This window comes from Schistocerca gregaria, chromosome 1 (genome assembly GCF_023897955.1).
Source record: "Schistocerca gregaria isolate iqSchGreg1 chromosome 1, iqSchGreg1.2, whole genome shotgun sequence".
Classification (NCBI taxonomy): Eukaryota; Metazoa; Arthropoda; class Insecta; order Orthoptera; family Acrididae; genus Schistocerca; species Schistocerca gregaria.
The window spans coordinates 696,003,996-696,027,168 of NC_064920.1; the positions used below are offsets into that span (position 1 = coordinate 696,003,996).

At 42.3% G+C, this 23,173-nt stretch overlaps 2 protein-coding genes across 6 annotated transcripts in view; one reads left to right on the forward strand and one right to left on the reverse strand.

The window, feature by feature from the left end:
• LOC126365127 (peripheral plasma membrane protein CASK-like) overlaps positions 1 to 23,173 on the forward strand; it is a 1,978,716-nt gene that overhangs the window by 1,097,996 nt on the left and 857,547 nt on the right. The gene's annotated exons all lie outside the window — the stretch shown is intronic.
• Positions 121 to 12,345, reverse strand: LOC126365220 (ejaculatory bulb-specific protein 3-like). Its single transcript, XM_050008125.1, has 2 exons — positions 12,090 to 12,345; positions 121 to 452 (listed from the first exon to the last, which is right to left on the reverse strand). The coding sequence occupies exons 1-2, from the start codon at positions 12,307 to 12,309 to the stop codon at positions 313 to 315; spliced, it is 360 nt and encodes a 119-aa protein (XP_049864082.1). The 5' UTR covers positions 12,310 to 12,345; the 3' UTR covers positions 121 to 312.

A 23,173-nucleotide genomic window follows, 5' to 3' on the forward strand; every position in this document is an offset into this window, starting at 1 on the left:
CCGAAGAATACTTTTTCTTCAGAAAAAGTGAGTGGAGAGGCAATTCCATTCTGTTACGTAATATGATGTAGGATATGAAGGAAGAGGAAGCATTAAATTGAGTTTGTTTTTGAAACTGTCGTGATTCAAATTTCGCACGTGGAATAAATGCGTTATGTTTTATTTACAAAAGTACGTTTCTTGCTTGTATAAAATAAATATTATTGTCGAACAAAGCGAAAGAAATAAGATGAAAATGGTTGTGACGCACGGCGGGGACAGATGGTCTGCGCTGCTGAGCGAGACGCCGCGCTGGTGTCGGCACCGTGCTGCTCATCCGCGGTACTTATCTTCCACAGACTGCCACACACCAGGGTAAAAGGTGCGAAGGAACTGTTTCACTATCTGAGCGTTCTGTCTCTGCCTCAGAGTGCACTGGGAGCATTTCTGTACCACCATGATTGGAACCAATCCTGAAACAGTGGCAACATTGAGTGAAATACTGCAGCAGATATAATATTGCACGGAGAAAGAGTATAACATTAAAGTGTGACTGCAGTCATGTTGCTAGGATAGAACATGATGGGTATATTTCGAGCAAGCACTCCATATATTTACCGATATCAATGCTGTTGAAGGTTTCCTGAAAAGTTTCCTTGGCTTCAAAGCTATTGCCGGAATCAGAAATTCAGTTTTGTCTCCTCTTGCTTGACAAGTAACCAATCCGAGAACGACAGAAAAGATTGTGTTGTCCTGTACAGTGCAGTTCGGGAATAAAAAAGGAAAAAAAAAGTAACTGGTGTAATCTCTTGGTTGTTGCTGAGAATACGACCCAGTTTTGTTTCTATTTTCATAATACTTACAGTATTACTCAAATTCTGGAAAATGGTACTATGTCCTTCGCGTGACGCATGTGATTGCAAGCCGTTACTAATGAAGATTCTACATATTAATTTCCAGGAGGTGGCAGTTTAAAAGCATTTGAGCAGCACCCACTCAGCAATGTCCTTAACAATGCAATCTGTAGTTGGTCTTAGTATTTCGAAGAACATTGTCGCTCCGTGGCTTTTATACAGAAGCAAGGTCGGTCTCTCTCTCTCTCTCTCTCTCTCTCTCTCTCACACACACACACACACACACACACACACACACACACACACACACACACACCCTACTTATCCATCCATCTCTGCATGTGTAACTGTTTGCGTTTCTCTCACTCACATTATCGTCTTCTTCAGTGACGTTATCGTTTACACAAACTTTCGAGACTGATTTGATCGCTGCATCGGAATATGGCAAATCTTGAGTTATTCATCTGTCTTGTAATGCAGTGCCTGAAGTAGGTTGAGTTATGTAAACCTGCTCCGGCGCACCCTGCATCCAGTCATATTAAAGCATTTCATATTGTGGAGATTGCCTGTCACCTCTAAAGATTATCTCACCGTGCTTGGCGCGGTCAAGCTGATTGGTTCTGCGGTACTTCTTGTCTATGGTTAGGAGACATTATAGATAGCCCGTTCAATCTCGCGAGGCTAAGAAACAGCTTCACTAAAGAAACGACAAGGTTTCGTGCTTCTCGAGTGTGACCTGTCAGGCGTCCTTGAACTGCGCTGAGGCAACAGGCAGGTGGCTTGTCGGATGCTTCTACATCTCGCTGCCTACAGTAGCTGTGGAGGACACTACCAGTGTCGATATGCAACTGAGGATGACCTCTGTCAGCAGAGCGTTAAATCTGAATGACGTACCGTAATTCTTCAGTCAGAGGAAGTTAATTATTATCGTATTTCCTCAGGAAGTGGGACACTTGAGTACGCGTTTGTTTGCGGTAGCAAGCCCCTTACCCTATAAAACTGCTTGCGACAAGAGCAGATTTTCTCCCATTTCTTTCACATACTTTCGGATCGTAACGAGATTAGTGTTCAGTGAATGTTCCTTAATGGAATCAATACCCCAGTGTCCATTAGATAAGCGTAAACAAGCAGCCAATAACAATATCCAAAATGTGGTTTTTGGATAAGTTCTGAAAACAGAAGAAGCGGTAAGTCTCTTGCATTACAACAAACCTTTTACAGAGCATATGGTTTCGCTACATGCCGCACATTCATGGCAGCAACGTAGCATACGTCGTCGGAAGTCCCTTCTTGGGGAATGACAGCCCATTCTTCACGGAGTGCTGCACTGAAGAGAGGTATCGCTGTCGGTCGGTGAGGCCCAGCACAAAGTTGGCGTTCCAAAACATCCCAAAGGTGTTCTGTAGGATTCAGTTCAGGACTCTGTAAAGGCCAGTCCATTACAGCATTGTTATTGTCGTGTAACCACTCCGCCACAGGCCATACGTAATGAACAGGTTCTTGATCATGCTGAAAGATGCAATCGCCATCCACGAATTGCTCTTCAACAGTGGGAGGAACGAAGGTTCTTAAAACATTAATGTAGGCCTGTGCCGTGATAGTGCCACGCAAAACAAATAGGGGTGCAAGCCCCCCTCCATGAAAAACACGACCACACCGTAACACCACCGTCTCCAAATTTTACTGTTGGCACTACACATGCTGGCAGATGATCTTCACTGGACATTCGCCATACCCACACCCTGCCATCGGATCGCCACATTGTGTGCCGTGATTCGTCCACTTTTCAATCGTCCAATGTTTACGCTACTTACTCCAAGCGAGGCGTCGTTTGGCATTTACCGGCGTGATGTGTGGCGTATGAGCAGCCGCTCGACCATGAAATGACAGTTTTCCCACCTCCCACCTAACTGTCAAAGTACTTGCAGTGGATCCTGGTGCAGTTTGGAATTCCCGTGTAATGGTCTGGATAGATGTCTGTCTATTACACATAACGGCGGTTTCTGTCAGTCAACAGGCGAGGTCGACCAGTACGTTTGTGTGCTGTACGTGTCCCTTCACGTTTCCACTTCACTATCACATCGGAAACAGTGGACCTAGGGATGTTTAGGTGTGTGAAAATCTCGCGTACAGACGTATGATACTAGTGACACCCAGTCACCTGACCACGTTCGAAGCCCGTGAGTTCCGCGGAGCGCCCCATTCTGCCCTCTCACGATGTCTAATGAATTCTGAGGTCGCTGATATGGAGTACCAGCCAGTAGATGGCAGCATAATGTACCTAAAATGAAAAAGTAAGTTTTTGCGGGTGTCCGGATACTTTCGATCACATAGTGTATATACTGTGAAAAGTAATGGTCCTATAACGCTCCTCAGAGGTACGACCGAGGTTATTTTTACGTCTGAAGACTTCACTCAGTTCAGAATAACGTGCTGTGTTGTGCTTGCTAGAAAATCTTCTATGCAGTCACACAGTTTGTCTGATATCCCGTGGGCTCGTATTTTGTTCATTAGGCGATACTGCGGAACAGTATCGAATGTCTTCCGGAAGTCAAGGTACGTGGTATCTGCTGGGCGACTGCATCTATTGCATTCTGTGTCTCGTTGACGAAAAGAGTGAGCTGGGTTTCTTACGATCATTGTTTTTGGAACCCACTTCGGTTCCTACAGAGGAGATTCTATAGAAATTTCATAATACGCGAGCATAAAACATATTCCAAAATTTCACAAAAGACCGACGTCAGAGATAAAGGCCTATAGTTTTGTGCGTTTGCTCGACAACCCCTCTTGAAAACGAGAATGGCTAACGCTTTTTTTCCAGTCAGGAACACTTCGCTCCTCCAGATACCTACTCTACGCTGCTTCTAGATGAGAGGCAAGTTCTATCGCGTACTGTATTTAGAATCATATTTGTATCCCGTCAGGCTCAGTGGCCTTTACTCTGTTGTGCGATTTCAGTTGCTTTTCTGTCCCATGGTCAGCAATTTCGTTATCTGCCATTTTGAGGTTCGTGCGACGATTTACGGAAAGTATTACAGTGTGACATTCCTCTATGAAACAGTTTTGGAAAAAAGGTCAGTATTTCGGACTTTTCTGTGTTATCCTCCGTTTCAATGCCATTATGGTCACAGAATGTCTGGACAGAGCCCTCGATCCATAAAGTGATATAAAATAAGATCAAAACTTCTTAGGACTTTCTTTCAAGCCGATAGACAGAATTTTACTTTTTAATTCGTTGAACACTTCGTGCGTGGCTCTCCTTAAGCTGATTCTAGCTTCGTTTAATGTTTGTTTGTCTGTGAGGCTTTGGCTACGTTCAAATCTGCAGTGAAGCTGTCTTGGCCTTCGTAGCAGTTTCCTAATGTGGCTGTCGAACTACGGCATGTCCTTTACATCCTTAACAACTTCGTTCGGTTCATATGCGTCGTAAGACGTATTGTACAACACTCTAGAATTTTGCCCATTGATGCTCAACATAATCAGCCTGGAGACGCAATTTTCGTACTGTCCGTTCAGGTAATCTGAAATTTGTGTCTTGGGGCTCTTGCTAGGAGAAAAATCTTCTTGCCTTCCTTTGTATTCTTATTTTCAGCCGTTTTCAACGGTGTTGTAACGGCCTTATGATCACTGATTCTCTGTCCTACTCTGAGTCGGAAAGTGATAGTCTGTTTGTAACTAGCAGGTCAAAGATCTTCACGAGTCGATGTTATGATTAACTGTTCAATGTAATTTTCCGATAAGGCACTCAATTTCAAACGATTCTCTGTCCCTACTACCAGTCCTAATCACTTGAGCTCCCAGTCTATAGCGGGCAAGTTAAAATCTAAACTAAAACTGAAATGTGACAAGGAAATTTGCCTTAAGTACTCTCCAAGTTTCCTCGTAACTGTTCCGCTATTACCTCTTCTGAGGCAGACAGTTCATAAAAGGATTCAGTGACAATGTTTGATGCAGCTATTATACCTATCTTCACTCAAAGTATTTCACATTCAGAATCTACTAATCGCATCAGATGTTATCATCTTTTTATGGCTATAAACATGCCTTTTCCACCAGCGTTCAACCTACCTTTGCGATGTACATTCCAATTGGGATTCAGTATTTCATTACTAATGACATCTGATTTCAAACAGCTTCTGTCCCTAGTACTATGTGGGCTTTGTTACCGTTTATAAGCGAGATTAGTTAAGAGACATTTCCACAGACTCTCCTGCGCTCAACTAATAATATATCAACATTTTCTTTCTTGGATCTTCGATGACGAATGCTACTCTGGACTGAGAAGGTATTTCATCGGGCTTGTGGAGGGAATTATGTCTTGAAAAACCAGCATGTGTACGCCACACGCATTCTGCTAGCGTAGGTAGGCGCGCGTGTAGGGAATGCCTGACCTTTTAAAGGGAACCACACAGTTCTCCACCCTACAGCGGATATTGAAATTTTTCGTCCGATACCGTCGCAAAATCGTCGGAACCTCTGATTTAGACTAACCATCCTGCTCGAAAGCAGAGGACCATTATCCATTCTGGGAGCAAGGCTGCAAAACAATAGCTCCGCTTCAACCTGGCGGGGGGAGGAGTCTTCACCACATGTAGAAACCGAGAATGGCCTGTGAACCGAGGCTGCAGTGTCGTGTCTACATGAGCCACAGTTTGCAGCCGGATGCACCCAGTGCGCTCAGTCGCTGCCGGCAGTCTCCCCTGCACTTTTCCGAAGAGATCGTCCAGCAGACAAAGAGTGGACACTGGCCTACTTTCCCGATCTACTCTTAGCATTCAGTATACACTTTGTAAGGAAACTGGAACTCTCGAGGAAACTGAAAGTCTCGAGGTAGATTCAGTTACCTTGGCGGCAACTTTAGATTCCGTCGTGCACTTACGCTCAGGTATCGATTTTGCCATATGACACTGTCACTTTTGGTCGATCCTGTACTGGCCTAAAACAAAAATTTCTTACGTATCGCAACTGTCATTACGTCATATTTAACGCTGTTGAGGCTGCAATCTTTAATCTACTTCAAATGGTACAAGGAATGTATCCTGCAAGGGCGTCTTTGTGGCGTTACGTTGTAAACCTTATCAAGGATTACACTGAGCTCACAACGAAAGTATAAACACGTCAGAAACATTATTTCCCTAATACACTGCTGCGTATTTTCTTGACTTCGCTCAACTTTTGGGCACTAACGTCTCTTCATCACCTGTCAATAATTGGAGAACTCTTTGCATATACATGATGCATACTCGCTCACAAGAGAACTGAAGCACCCAGAAGGGGAGGAAGAAACAGAATGAAACTAAAAGTGTTGAAGGGTATGTGATGTTATTTCAGCGATTACGGTATAGAGTTAAATTTACAGTGAGCTTGGGAGTTTGAGCCTATTTATTAATGTGAAGTTGCACCATCTCTGGCCTCTATGTAAGCACTGATTCGGTTGGGAAGGATGTCATAAAGCCTTTGTGTCCTCTCTTGAGATAAGCTTCCTCACAACTGTTGTAACTGACACTTGATGTCCTCGATACGGACATTGTGACGGATTTGACACTGAGCGAGGTGGCGCAGTGGCTAGCACATTGGACTCGCATTCAGGACGACGACGGTTCAATCCCGCGTCCGGCCGTCCTGATAGAGGTTTCTCGTGATTTCTCTAAATCGCTCCAGGCAAATGCCGGGATAGCTCCTTTCAAAGGGCGTGGCCGACTTCCTTCCTCATCCTTCCCTAACTCGATGAGACCGATGACCTCGCTGTCTGGTCTCCTCCGCCAAAACAACCCAACGGAATTGACGACGGAGCTGACCCCATGCGTGTTCTATTGGGGACAAATCTGGAGATCTGTCTGGCCACAGGAGTTTCTTGACATGAAACAGGCAGTACATACAGACACGTGTCTTGTATTGACGAGGATTGTCCCATTGAAAAATGTCACCATGATATTGCCGCACGAAACCTAACACTTGAGGACGAAGGAAGTCCGTGACGTACCGTTACGCCGTGAGAGTTCCCTCAATCACGGACAACGATGGCTCCTTACACCATGACGCCAGAAGTAACATCGCAGTGCCCCTCCGAAACATTTGAAGAATAGTACCTCCTCGAAAGGCCGGCGCCATACTCGCCGACGATATTCGTCTAGGGTAGTGCGGAACCACGATTGATCACTGAACATAATGAGGTGCTGTTCAACAACAGTCCATGCTTTCCTGTCACGGCACCCCTCCAAACGCAGTCGTCTGTGTTGTAGTGTTATCGGCAGCATATACAGTGAGCGGTAAATGCATAGTAGATTGTTGCTAGTCTCCGACCAATGGTGCGAGATGAGACAGAATGTTGCAGGGAGTCAATTATTTTTTCTCGAATGACAGGCGCATATGTGAAGAAGTTACGATGTCCTTGGTGCACAATATGGCGATACTCCCTTGTGTTGGTCAGACGCGGTTGACTGGAGCCTTGACGACGAGTATGCCTGCTCTGACATCCGTATGCAGTCTAGCGTAAGGGCATTGTCGCATCCGAATGCCCCGCAAATCTCGATAATGCACGGTTCGACCAGCCGCGGCATCTCACTGTCCTTCAGTGATCACCTAACTCCTGACGCTTTTCACGCCTCTTGTACAACGTCCCAGACCTGATTACAACACTAAAAACGAATGGTTCTAATGAATCTGATAGCCATTCTATCTGTCATAGGCAACTGCAACTGTTAAGAATTTACATACTCACCGATGAAGTGAACGTTACGAAGGTAACGTTGACATCCAACCACGTCATCTGTGTATTTCACTTTTTTTCAGGCAGTGTACAATAACAGTCATGACGGACAAATAATTAACTGCCGGCCGTTGTGGCCGAGCGGTTCTAGGCGCATAAGTCCGGAACCGCGCTGCTGCTACGGTCGCAGGTTCGAATCCTGCCTCGGGCATGGATGTGTGTGATGTCCTTAGGATAGTTAGGTTTAAGTAGTGCTAAATCTAGGTGACTGATGACCTCGGATGTTAAGTACCATGGTGCTTAGAGCCATTTTTTGAAATAATTATCTTGTAAGTGCATGCACTAAATATAATGCTGTACAGTGGCACTGCTTTCAGTATGCTTACGTACACTAGGGTGGACCGTTTTACTAATGCCTGGAGATGGCTTTAAAATACTTATTTCCTATCAGTTTTTGGTGCGGTCCTACAAGTGCATTGCATTTCTGGAATAGCGTGACCATCTGAGCAAACCTTACACTAGAACATTAGTTCAAAAATGGTTCAAATGGCTCTGGGCACTATGGGACTTAACATCTTAGGTCATCAGTCCCCTAGAACTTAGAACTACTTAAACCTAACTAACCTAAGGACATCACACACACCAATTCCCGAGGCAGGATTCGAACCTGCGACCGTAGCAGTCCCACTGTTCCGGACTGCAGCGCCTGCAACCGCACGGCCACCGAGGCCGGCATTTGCATTTCATTAGTAGTATTACTTAACCGGTTTACACAGGATACATAGTATAGGTTGTTCAGTCGTGTCTGACGTTGCTTCAGATAATTCGCAGTGATTGTGTAATTGTACATATATTTTGCAGTAACTCATACTTTTATACTTAAAAGAACGGATAAACATTGCAAGAATGAGTACCATTAGTCATTAACCTCTGTTGCGAACAATGCGATTCGCCTGGGAGACACATTGCAGCTATTGTAGAATTATATATGTGCAGTTGAATATTAATTGGAACATTGTGTAAAATGGATAGGCGGTGACTATTTCTTTTGCAAAGAGCTTGGTCCCTCGTACATCCAACGTCATCCATCTCAGTTTTAGAGCATGTTCATTTGTTGTGTCACTTAACTCGTGGGCCTGGAGACCTAGTTGAAATCACATGTCGCTCCAGAACTGTTCCATGATGATCAGATGCTCTTCTTTCGGACATGAGGATGTTATCGTGGGGCGCAAAAATTGCCTGTCCCCTTTCCGATCACAAACATCCAGGAGAGAAGGGGTAGTGGCGAGGGGTGTCTTTGACTTTGCTGCAAACTATGTATGTGTTGTGAAGACTGTTCTTCAGCGAGTATGAACCAACATGTTTCACCATCGCTTTTCGTGTGTTAGTCTTCACATCTTTAATTCGAAAGGAGGCGCTACAGTATTAGTTGAAAGGGAAACGGAAATCGTCTAAGTAGCCAGATGTGCACTATGACGAGAAATACCGCAAAACTATTCGCACAGTTCGTAATCGAAATGGACATTGAATTTTTTGTTGCGCTCATAGCCTACAACATTTCATGTAATCTTTCGTTTGCTCGGAAGGTGCATTTTAAATTTCGGCAACTTGGCTCTCTCACGTGAAGATACAAAAAGATACCAAGGGCAACAGATATATTTGTCAGACATTCAGACTAGACGACAAAGAACTTTCGCTAATAATTGGAACAGCTTGATGTACATAGCTTGCCAGTTCCAATGGGCGTAAAGAGACGGTGTAGTTATTTGCCGTTGATTTAACAACCTAACGGTCACTTATTGGCTGCCTCTCATTTTTAGAATGAAATCTAAATTTAGGGTAAGTTACATTCAATGGTGCACTGATTTTATTGTTTACTATTGTAACGCATCTTTTCCCAATTGATAGAAATGAATAGTCGAAGGAGTAATTATACCATCCGAACTTCAGTCCAGGGAGTTATTTTACGTGCTTCAGTTGCGATGGATCTTCGTAGTCTCTCAAAACAGGGTCACAGTGTGCTTCGCGAATTTTGTGGCAGCTGGAATAAAGTGCACTGTTTTCGTAAAATCTATAATGTTGGATTTTGGAGTGTATTTCTAAGTTCCATATCATTGAACTTTCATCCATTTGTTTGTTGAGCTCACTGGACATTGTTAGAAGCCGTTTCGAGGTTAAACGAAATTCAGTAGTAAGAACTTGCAATTCTTCGCATCGGTAAAGAGCAGGGAGCAGTTGTATCAATCTGTTGACGGTTACTACTACTTCGTGTGAAAACGAGATGGATACCCTTGTGAGAGAGGTATTTCAGTAATGCAGTTAAGCAAAGAGCTGATCTGGGCTCGGCCCATTGTCGAAGCGATGGCAATTCTGTAGCGCAGCAGTCTTGCGTCTCTCGGATAGGTCTGGAGCATCCTCACCGTATCGCGAACGTGCGTTTGCACCTTCATCCAGACTCTTACAACATTTATAACTCTTTCTTGTTTCTTTATCACAAATGACAGTAAAGTTTATTTGTTAAAGTTTCAGACTATCCCTACAGGGCATATTACCAGTCTCATTCACTAATATCTACGTATATGGGTGGCTTTCAAATAACGTTTGTTATCAGCTCTACAACGCTAAATCCTAATCCTTATGGAAGGCCTTTAGCATTACTAAGGATGCTGTGCAATAAAATTCGGATACAGTCTTGCCTATGTAATATGCTCAGTTGATACAGCTGGCCGAGGGCTAATTCATGTTTCTTTTTTTAACGAATATTAGATTATAGATTGAGAGGACGATAGAGATACGCTTGAAGGTCTAGGTTTTGAGCCATTCTCAGTTTCCGACAATCATTCAGGCCTTGCGTGCGTGGAAATTGGAATCGCCGCTGCAGCTGCGGACTGGCTCCGTCCAAGGTCAGCAACAAGCAACTCCGCTAACACTTGTTTTCTAGTTTGAAGCATTGCTCGAGTGAACTTAAACGCTACACCACAGTGGTGTAATGCACAGTCCCAAGATTTTTTATTTGTTCGTTTCTTTTATTTTTTTATGTAGCCTTTTTCAGTAAGTGTAGACTCTTCGCCTTCATTTTCACAAATTTTACAGTATTTAAGTAATGCGGTTAAGCAAAGAGCTGATCTGGGCGCGGCCCATTGTCGAAGCGATGCAATTCTGTAGCGCAGCAGTGTCGCGTGTCTCGAATAGGTCTGGAGCACCCTCACCGCATCGCGGACGTGCGTTTGCACCTTCATCCAGACTGTTCATTTGTTGTTTCACTTAACTCGTGGGTTTGGAGACATATTTGACATCACATGTCGCTCCAGAACTATGCCAATTTCCAAGTTGGCGGGAGTGCGTGCAGAGGAGCTGCTAATTAGTGGGTTCATATGTAATCAGAAGTATGACGTAACGATAAGGTGTGAATATCTTAGTTCGTATTTTGCCGCAGTGCGTAGCAATGTATCCGAATTTAGTCGGTACTAAAATTTCACTGTCATGTTTTTATGATCCAGTACGGCTGGTTATAGGTATGTACGAGCTATCAGATTCAAATAAAATCCAACACGTATTTACGAGAACGCAGTAGGCGACACATTGTACTCTCGAATAACTGATTGACTGGTTGATTTGTGGTCGTAACTGTTATCGTAACTGTCGTTTTTTGTTCAGTTTACTTACTTTTCCACTGATAGTCTGTACCATATTTTTCGAATTGACCGAGGGAATTGTTCCAGCTAATTAAACGGATGTACGGTTGCATTACTTTTAATCTTTTAGTAGACAAAAAAAAATTAACTCTCGTCCTGAATTCTACGGTTGGAATTAAGTGCAGATTGTATTAATATATAAAAATGTTCTGCAGTAACTAAAAAACTGGTGTTGGGGAGAAAGAATACAGTCCACTTACTCTAGTCGAGCAATATACACAGTGAGATTCTTGTGACGGTTTCTTTTCCTATCGCCGCCCGACTAATGCTTGATTCGTCTTTAATGAGCCCAATATCAACAAAATTTTGAATACAACATAAAAATTAAGGACTTAATTCATTGCAAACGTAGCAGAGTAACCCCCTGAATTGTATTTGAGATAGTCCCTTATTACGAGTAAATATGATCGTACATCATTCCCACTAAATAAACTTATTAACTCCCGCTTTAGCCTAAGGCTACGCGATTCTTTTTAAAAGAACAGAAACCATCGGTATATTTATGCTGACATAGCACATAATGCGGCAGAAATATTGAAACAACTCTTCAAGTATTCGCCACTACTTTGTCCAAAGAGATTCAGGCCGTTTGGCAGAAACATGACTTGAGTATATTTGGTCCCTTTCGGGTAGTGTGTGGTCTTCTGGAAGTTGTGCTATTACTGACTAATTATAAACTGAAGGCTCATTAAAGAGCCAAGCAGTGAATCTCGATACTTGTTAGTTTGGTATATAATGAAGTGTAGCGTTAGCTGTCCCACACCATTGCGAGGTTACGACTGCATTAAAATGGTATGCCTCTGACAGTGGCCTCAAGGAAGCGCGCAGCAGAGGAAGATGTGGAATGCTTACTTTTCAGCTTCAGTCCGTCGGCGTCGCAGGGCATTTTGTCGAGGACACACTTTATGTGGCGCTCGACTACAGCTCGGTCCGACAGATAAGCTGACCAATCGGCGTTGATAAATGCGGTGAGAGACGGGTCCTGATGGCCTGCAGCGACGGCAGCAACAGCAACAGCAACAGCAACAGTGGCGAATGCAGCCAGCGGCAGGAGCGCGCGGCACGCCCACATCCTCACTGCTGTCAGAAGAGCGGCGAATGCGCACTGCCTGGCCTCTTATACCGCCGTTAACGCCAGCCCGCCGCCGAGCGGCGCAATAAGAAGGCGACTTGCCTCCCAGCCGGTCCGCTGCGATTTTACGCTCCTCATTGCCCCCCCCCCCTTTTCCTTACCAGCATAGTTTTTCCGGTATTATCGTGAGATTCTAACACCTGCGTCACAGTAACATTTCTTTCCGTAGTAGAGCATTGACCTCTGTCCCAACAATTTTTATTATCAGAAACATCCACGTGTTGAAAAGGAGTCGAGGAAAGCTAGATTTCAAAGCTCCGTCGACATCGATGTAATTGTATAGACTTTAAATAACCTCATTATTGCGACTGACTATACTCAGTATTGTGAACGGTGACAATGTGAGACGTTCCGTGTTGTTGATCCTTGATTTCCTGTGTTTATGACATTATATTAATAAACTATTCGTCTTTTTCGCAGTTAAATCTCGCAGTTTTCCACTACACAAACTTTTCATGGATCATTATTCTCGTTTCACCTTAATATTTTCGTTGCGACAAGAGCTCAGTAGCGACGGAGATTGTTGGGTTGGAGAATTACAATATTCGCAGACTGTCATAGGCTTTCATTCTTGGAGACTCTATGAAGAAGTTTAAGACTTAACTCACATTGGTTCATGGTCTGCCAGTTAGAAATTGTACGCTCCGTCTCTTCTTGCTGGCCGGCCGATGAGGCCGAGCGGTTCTAGCCGCTTCAGTCTGGAACCGGGCGACCGCATAAGTCCCATAGTGCTCAGAGCCATTTGAACCATTCTTCATACTGGATATGAAAACTACATAAACTGCATTGCGTCTAAAATATCCTGCTACCGCATAAAGCCGCACTTCTAAATTTCAAGGAAGGTAAAAAAAAGCATGAAGATAACCCACACACAGATTGAAAGAATAAAAACTACAAAAAATTTATTTGTACTTACGTGTAAGACGTAGGTATGTACCGTAAACATTTGTTTCAACATTTGATGCAACACATGGGTAACATATATTGTATTATTTACCCTCGTGACTATTAGTACCGGTATTCACTTCATCACTCTCACTCCTATCATTTTCTTTATTATCTTCCTGCAGTGCGTCTCTTGCCACGGTACGTCATCCCCAGTGCCACCCAGCGCATTATTGAACTCCTTCATAATAGACTCTGATGATGTTGAGGACCACGCAGTAAAAAATCCACTCGCACCATATGGTGTAAGGACGTGATCTTCTTCCAGGAGCCAATCTGAATATATTTTTCTGATGTTATCCTTGAACGTCTTGTTTATCTACAGTGAAGAGCTAAAGAAACCGGTACACCTGTCTAATATCGTGTAGGGCCTTCGCGATCACGCAGAAATGACCGAACACGACGTGGCACGGACTTTGCTAATGTCTGAAGTAGTGCTGGAGGGGACTGACACCATGAATCTTGCACGACTGTCCATAAATCCGTAAGAGTACGGGGGGGGGGGGGGGGGGGGTAAACATCTTCTCTGAGCAGCACGTTGCAAGGCATCCCAGATATGCTCAATAATGTTCAATGTCTATGGAGTTTGGTGGGCAGCGGAAGTGTTCCTGGAGCCACTCTGTAGCAATTCTGCAAGTGTGGGGTGTCACATGCCCTGATGGAATTGCCCAAGTCCCTCGGAATGCTCAACGTACATGAATGGATGCACTGATCAGACACAATACTTACGTATGTGTTATCTGTCAGAGTCGTATCTAGACGGGTCAGGGGTCCCATATCACTCCAAATGTATACGTCCCTCCCACGCCGTTACAGTGCCTTCACCAGCTTGAACGGTCTCCTGCTGACATGCAGTTTCCGTGGTCTCTCCACATATCCATCCGCTCGGTACAATTTGAAACGAAATTCACCCGACCACGTAACAAGTGTCCAGTCATGAGCAGTTTAATAATGGCGTTGACGGGCCCAGGTGAGGCATAAAGCTTTGTGTCGTACAATCATCAAGGGTATACTAGTGGGCCTTTGTCTCCGAAAGCCCATACCGATGATGTTACGTTAAATGGTTCGCACGCTGACACTTGTTGATAGTCCAGCATTGAAATCGGCAACAATTTGCGGAAGGGTTGCACTTTTGTCACGTTGAACGATTCTCTTCAGTCGTTGTTGGTTCCGTTCTTGCAGGATCTTTTTCTGTCTTCAGGGATGTCGGAGATTCGATTTTTACCGGAAGCCTAATATTTACTGTACGCTCGTGAAATGGTAGTACTGGAAAATCCCACTTAATCACTGCCTCTGAGATGCTGTGTCCCATCGCTCGTGCGCCACTATAGCACGGCGTTCAAACTCACTTAAATCTTGATAACCTGTCGTTGTAGCAGCAGTAACCGATCTAACTACTGTGCTAGACATTTGTCTTATATACTGTAGGAGATGCCGACTGCAGCACTGTATTCTGCCTGTTTACTAGCTCTGGATTTGAATACGCATGCCTATACCAGTATCTCTGGCGCTTCAGTGTATACCTGCAGTTTGAAGTCATTGGTGTAGGTATTACGACAAGATCTGTGTTATGTGCAGCAAATTCATCTTTTACTTCAGCAGTTATATGTCCGTTAAAAGCATCTAAAACTAGCATGACTTTCATAGCAAGCATTGCCATAGGTCTGCAATTCTAAACACTAGACAACCAACCATCAGTTGCGTTGTCATCCAGCCCTTTTCTTGGCAGTGAATCACGGAGCCCATGAGGAAAGTTTGGTTTTATCATGGTTTTTCTCTTCACAGTGATACAACGGGATAACTTTCCTCCAACGGCCGTAACAGCTAACATCACTATTATTCTGTTTTTTTTTTTTTATTCTCGCTTCCTCTCACATACTTTTTGTTCGTATCATGTGTAATGTTGTATTGCTCGGCATGTCAGAAAATATTGGCGTCTTCTCAGCATTGCCAATCTGATGAAAATGGCATGGGTGACACCATCGCAACTGGATTACGTCATGCTGTAAGTTGATCAGCTTCTCCTCGAAATCTGCTGGCATTCTTTCTGCTAGCGTAGTACTTTTGCCATTTCTCCGCATAAACCGATGACACCAACCAATATTCACACGAAATTCTCATTGTGGGCCATTAAAGTTCTTTGCGATGTTAAAGACATTCAGTTGGACAATTTATCTTGCGATTGGCATCTCATCTTTCCTCTTATCTTGCACTTAGGAAAGAACCTTAACTTCAAGTTCGGCATACTTGCCACACTTTAGTCGCCTGAACGACTTTCTCATTGAAATTGCCTCTGTCCATTTTTCTTCTGAAGCAACTCAATGTCGTTCATTAGGTTCGTCCAGTCCATACGTCCTTCCGGCCTCTCTGTTGGTTGTGGTTTTGGCATAACTTACAAATTGCATCGTTACTGTGCCAAATTACTTGGCTCGATGGTGGTTTTCGCTCTGAATGGTCGTTAATGTCGTCATAAATCAAGCTTCCTTACCAGCATCCAACTGAGATTGAATTATAAGCTAACGGACAATAATGACAGACCTCTATAACGTTAACGCCAGTAAAACACCGGTAGAAGTTTGCATTGTTGCGTTATAAAGTGCCTTGTCACCAGGTTCGGCTACAGACGGCTGTTATATTGTTGGAGATGAGCTCAAATATTGTACAGCAATTGTTTGAAAAGACAAAAGACAAGGTAGTGGATATAAAATGCACCCTAATTTTCCGAGTGTGAAATTTGGATAAAAAGTGCGGCATATTTTCGGGTCAATATTATCTATGAAAATACAACTATCCACAACCATGTGTTGCTGACCTACACCGAGGTGATGCGCATAGACCGTTTCTCAGACAACCATACTCTCCTCATTGTCTTCAGTGGAGGACGTACGTTTCTACTTTATCATCTCTTACCAAATAAAGATTAGTATTTTTGCGCTCGAAGGCTCGGTTCATGTCTTTTAAAATACACTATGATTTTGAAAAATAGGACAAACTGCGGGAGATGACTGATAGGATGAGAAATACATAAATGGTGTAACGATGTAATACTCTATATAATGCTTTCCAGTGCAAAACGCGTCGTCATATTACTCAGTGTTGTCAGAAGCAGTCATTGCCTTCCCCGGATTTACGCACAAGCCCCTATGTACACTGATCACTCATTTTAAACCAAACTACCATCCAACATGCATCCGAATGTCTTTATAGACATCATGAATGCGTTTTTCATTGCTTGCGTATCTCGGAGCTTTAAAACAGAACATTTTTCGCATATACTGCTGAGTTGGATACAGGTCTTCATACAGTTTATTTGGAGCTGTATTACCTTACGCGGTTCATCGATTGGGAAGATGATGTCCACGTTGTACTGTGCTCTGCTTCTCAAAGTACGAAAAATCATCAAAAATTCAATATGTCTTTTCAGACATCGTCGTAACAACTACCAGGTTTAGGTGCAATTGCTCCTCATGGTATTATATAACTGAAGAACAGAGGCGACACGTTACATTTTTTATATTATTTCCAATTACAAAACTGAAAGTAATTAATTTTACTTATCTCGTTTTGTTGAAAAAGTATAAATTTTGTTTTCATTGTAGGCACAGTGGTCTAGAGGTAAGTCAGATTCCTAATGGATGCAAAAAGATATTAGGTTTTTCAACTGTAGAATTTCTTTAAATCTGTAATAAAAGTTGCAGGTTTTGCTGTTCACAAATATCACATTTATTGCACGCTTTCAAGTAATTATCCTTCAGGTAAGCTTATGGTAGATACACCGATAACGCAGGGAAAGCCTGTTACGGAACCAGCAATGACTTAGCACGTTGCTACCAGCCTACAACAACAGCCACCTCACAGAACCAGCAAATAGTACAGATTACGTACGTATCAGAGTGATTCTTTCACGTAACTATTGACCTACCTGTTGATGACATTTTCTGTGAAAGTTTATAATTCATAATTTTAATCTCGATAACGTCAGGTGAACTTATTGTTCAATAATTACGATTATTTTGAAATCAATAAAATATGTATAATAAGTAAAACGATGATTCTAAAAATTAGTCATTATCATTTATGCCTGAATACGTACTTTGGATATAAGTGCACAAAACCTATCGTTAAAACAATATAAATGCAAGATCACAATTTTAACTCTGTGGAATTGTGTCCTGAATTCATCGCACGTATTGAATACTCCAGTATGTGACAAAAGAAGGGCCATTGACAAGTTCCATTACAAGGTGCACCAACACGTAGTAGCCACATGATTCCATCGAACAACCAAAATCTCTTGTTTCAGCAGGGGAAGCAGTATGTGTCGCAAGCGATGCTTGAAGCGCCTCGCCTCGAAGCGGATAGCTTTATTGGAGATTCCTGTAGGCCATTGAAATACTGTCTACAGACTGTTGTTCGGTATGCTTAAAATCAGCTCTAGCATGGAACCATACTTTTTGGGGGCAGTCATTCATTAGAACGTTGTAGTCCAATATTTTCTCAGGGATCGCCTCCTGGAGTACGTTCTCACTATTCATAATCACCCTGTAAGATGTTCAACCATTTCGTCCAGAACAGTTCGCGCTGATATGTGGGGCTGTGTGTATGCTGTCTTTATGGGATAATGGATTATTCCAGGCAATTCCAAATATTTTCAAGAGAAATTTGCTAAAGCTTCGGTCTTCATTAAAACAACAAAACTTCCTTGTCGACCATCTTTCCCAAGCCTTTCTGATTCAAGATACTTATTACTTTAGCAGTGCGATCTGTTTCGTAGTAGTTGACATATACTCAAAAAGTCAGAGGATTGTTAGCTTGCAACATTCCACGCAAACACATCTTGCAGAAGTCTTTGTACGATCAACGAAATGGAGCATTTGACAATCAGACGGAATGTGACTGCATAAAACGTTTCCAATCTAGCACGGTTCAATGTTGATCTGGTTTCGTCCGCTGAAACCTAATCGGTTTGGGAGCAGTAGTGAACAAAGCTCTTCCGTGTGCTCTTCTGCCAGAAGTATCCATAAGATGCTGTTCTCTTTGGAGTGTTCGTTCGAATGCTGGTTATGAAGGACCAGCGTTGACTTTCTCAACAATTCCTGTCTTATACTGAAGCTGTTTCTTGACACAGGCTGAGACTTACACCTCCGACGCCAGTTCGCGATGAGGATCTTTCGGCTACAGATTTTAGTTCTCCTCGGAGATAAGGGTGTCTGCCATATCTATCTGAAACATAGGACAACGTGTGACACTACAACTACGAAATCGATCACTTCGCTCACAGAATGGCGTTTGATACGTCCGAATACAATCACCACATTTTATCACTCCGTTACATCGGCTTTCCCCATATGTGTCGAACGAGACAGGGATCGTTATGTACCACATACGAGGATACAATGATCAACAGCGGTTGACTGTTCAGTGAACTAGTACGTATTAAATTACATTAATGCTAAAGCGGGAAAAGTTCCCCCGTAGAACCAGAAAAGGGAAATAAATAATTGTATTCGGGTTTTCATAATGGATGTGACTAACGAAATAATTTATTTCTGATTCTGCTAATGAAATTACAAATTTTTGTTCAAGCTCTTTAATCGTTGTATTAAGGAATTAGTCCAGAGACACGTAAACTGTGAAATTCCGAATAATATAACCCTTAGTCGTGCTTCTATGGGGCCGTATTTTCAGTTGACAATGACCGTTCCGCCGATATAACTGCAGCCTGTAACAAGCGTTCTTTTTCCTTATCTTTACGAACCCTTCATGGCACTTCAGCAGCAGACGTCTGACTTTTACTGCAGTGAAATAAAATGCTATAGTCAGTTGCATTCAGTGGGGACAAACGTTGGTTTTCTCAGTGTACATATATTGGACAAAAAGCGTGATTATCTTTCCATAAACATAAATACGTAATTTTTGGAACTTCATGTGTGAGCTATATGTAACACAGATAAGGTATTTTATTTTTCCCTTCTGATGTAAAATCACATTTATGACGACGTTGTATTTTCTTGATCTGAAGTTATATCGAACAATACAGTCTTCCAAAGATGGCAAATTGTAGATGACCGCTTATTGCTTGCTTCAGTAATCGCAACTGAAAAGGGTCTATAGCTATTATATGTGCTGTTCGTTCAGCGTGCACACCTCACGGGGTAACGTCTTCTGCGGGAATAACAATTAATGTCAAACTGAACGTACCGTTACGTTCAGTAAGCAACTAACTTTTCCTCCAGTAAGAAAAGCACCGCACGAAAGGAACGATGAGCTTAATAACAGTTTAGAAAATTAAACTACATTAGAATCTTTTTTAAGCATGGCTGCAGCTGCAACTATGCAAATGTAATATATGCAATAAAAATAGCCACCAGTTGCAGAAGGTAGTTGTCAAAAGCTCTAGACCTAGGTTTGAAATCATACAAATAAGACTTCTGCAGAAGTCTTATTACCTAGAAACAAGTATAGAATTTTAAAAGATACATCCATGTATCTGGTAGCAGCCGTGGATACCTGGGCTGGTACAAACTGGGCATGGCAGCAGCAGTAACTGCGCAAATGTGAGATATGGAACAAAGGTAGCCACCGGTTGCGGCAGGTAGTAGTCAAAAACTCTTGACCTAGGTTTCATCCCATATAAAGGGGCCTTCAGCATAAGTCTTATTACCGAGAAATAAGAATAAAATTTTAGAAGATTTTATTCCATATATTACATTTGCAGATTTGCTGCTGCAGCCATTGTTAAGACTCTTAACGTTTGTACCGGCCCAGGTATCCAGTGCTGCTACCAAATACATGGGTGTATCTTTCAGAGTTTTGTATTGGTTTCTGCGTAATAAGAGTTCTGAAGGAGGACCATTTATATGGGCTGAAACCTAGATCAAGAGCTTTTGACTGCTACATTCCGCAACTGTGGCTGTTTTTATTCCATGTATGTCCTACATTACTTCCTACCTCAGGATACGTTTGGTCATAGGAAACACCAGGATAAACGTACAAATAAGACGATATCCTTCCAACTATGAAACATGTTGAAGATTTCACGAGCAAATGATGTGGGTAGTTACATAATAGGTTTGGAGGGAACACTGAACGATAACGAGTTTAATTCCGCTTTAGATGACAATGTGCTTCCAGTGGCGTCGGCATTATACCTAGTAGAAGACAGCGTGTTCGAAGATAATGCCCCCAATTACATAGTTGCTAAATGTCAAAGATTGGTCTGATCAGCACTTTCAACTTCTACACTCACAACATTTTACCTTCAGAACTTTGTAAATCACTTTCACACTCTTCCAGCGGAAATTTGGATTTTCCACAAGTGCCACGTGCAGCTTTCATTGTTCTAATATTTCGATTTTGAAGAGAAATTTTGTGTCATCGGCTTTTGTTTGTAACAGTTTTCAGGTGAAACAACCAAATGTCTGTTTTACAAAGAAACCTATTATTGCGTCTGTTCAGATATAAAAATGGTTAACATTTTTTACTTCTAACACAGAAGCTAAAAATAAACTTAGTCCGAAAAGGCCTCGGAAGGCCCAAACATATCGACTGATAGCAGTTTCAGTCTCAGCTGATGGACGTCAATGAATGTGGATATGGAGCCGGCCGTCGCCAGCTTTCGTGACGCCGTGTTATTGTGATTACACATTCACCATGAATATGACAGATGTTAAGAAATTCTATTATGTTTGAAACATTGTGCGTCAAATAAAATAGACATACCACATTTATTTTTGTTTATGGAGGATTCAAGGCAAGACGGTGGCTTAATACATTTTTCCAACTGCAAGACTGATATTGCACAAAGCTTGATTAGGAAATGGTGATGTAGTTTCAAACAGGGTGGGCGACTTACTTCGTTGAAGAATCTTCCCCAGGCGTACGGCCCATTAATTTCGTATGGATGGAAATTTGATACTTTCCATTCCACATTTTAATTCACCTTCATGAGACCGACAGCCAGTGAAACATTGTAAGGTCTAATGTTCCAGTGAATGAATGGAGAATTGCTTTTGAAAGTAGTGTCGTTTTACAGCAGTAAGTGACGGCGTGATCTCATGTCTTTGAAAAAACTGATCTTTAAATGTGTAAGTTGTTACCTGCAGTCTCACATGACTTTTAAATGTATTTGTGATCTTTTTGGTGCCTGTCATGGAAATTATCTGTTGATTAGTTCACTTGGGTTAAGCACTAGGCATAGATAAAGAAAAATTTGATTATCATTCAGCTATATTCAATAAAAATAGAAAAGCTCTTTGAGGCAGTCAGATGGCAATTTTGTTTCTGGATACAATATTGTTTTGCGTGTGGAACATTTAAGTAATAGCATCCAGCTGTATCGAATGTCTGAATCCAATTTTTATTTTACACTTAAGGCCATTGTCGGAAAGAAAAACTTTAGAGTGCTATAAATTATCTCATTAGCTCATCACAAATTAAGATCGTAAGCATGGCTGAAACAGCAACTGTTGAAATTCTTCACGGTAAATGATAACAACCAAACAGCTGCAGGATAAAGATTTATTAAAACCCTTGACCACGGTTTTGGTATATCTAAATATACCTTCATCAGAAGTAAAATACACTAAAATCACATTCTGCAGTAGATATACATAAAACAATCGTGCCAAAGGCGTCGTCAGTAGTTAAAAAATCATCTCGATTTGTACAACATAATTATGAACAATTCGGCTGCTATCTTTTACCGTGAATTCATCACACAGACTCCTTCTGCTCCAAGGTCAACCCATCATCGCACCAAAAAGTTTCGTTCGGTTACTGATGTGTGTCACAGCTTGTTACTTGAGTGATTTTGCCGACACACATTAAGGAAAAGCTAGTCATTCAAGAATGATGAAAACTGCTGCTTCTGCTACGAAAGTTCGTATAAATCGAAACGACTGCTGCAGTACTAACTTGGTAGAAGATATTTTCTCCAACATAATGACAGGTTTCTGAGAAAGGAACCAGTTTCCATCGATGTTCCGTTCACCCACTTGCTGTCCTGTCATTATCGGACCGGTATGTGGAGGACGGAGGCGCAGACCCACATAGCCCTGTTTCCTGTCCCACTCTGGCTGTGAAAACCTTCTCCCTCTCTCTTTCTATGTACAATCTATAAACTTTTTCTTGAGCAAGAGATTCCCTTGTAATTCTGAATTTGTCGAAGTCACAGTTCTGTATATTTATTAAGCACTACAGTATGAGTAACATAATGACATCATTCGTCAAATGACGTGTTTCAGTTTTTAGTGCTGTGTCAGAACTGTTTGTCGAATGAGTGAAGACCTTGTGGTCCAACTTCAGTGTTACCTCTGATCCCTTCGAAACGTAAGTTAGGAGTAACCAACACAGATGTAGTGGCTACACTGGTTGAGGAATCCTGGGCCTGATGAACCTGGTAACGCCGCTCTATCTGCGCCAGTATGCAGGGTGATTCAGCAGCACTTAGCGCTATCGGTTTATACAACACCCAGTGTTACAGCAAGTCTTCATAAATCATATTCTCTCGCTCGCTAAGCGGAAACTGTTACTCCTACAAGAAAATGAACAGTAACTTTTTGTAGAAAATTTAATGCAATTAAATTTTTTATCGGGACACGTTTTCGCTGGAGACGATGGTTTTCGGGTTATTTAAGAACCATATAGACAAGTGTCCTTTAAACGCACCTTCACGCCAGACTCATCTTTCACCAGTCAAGATTTTTCGTATGTTGATCGTGACACTCCCTTCTGCCACTGTACAAAAATTTTCGATTACACGAACTGTTCTCGATATTGGCCGTTTTTTCGTCTCTATTGACTGGTCTATAACGCCACTAGCGTAGTCGACTACTTTGTTAACATTGTTAATTTACTT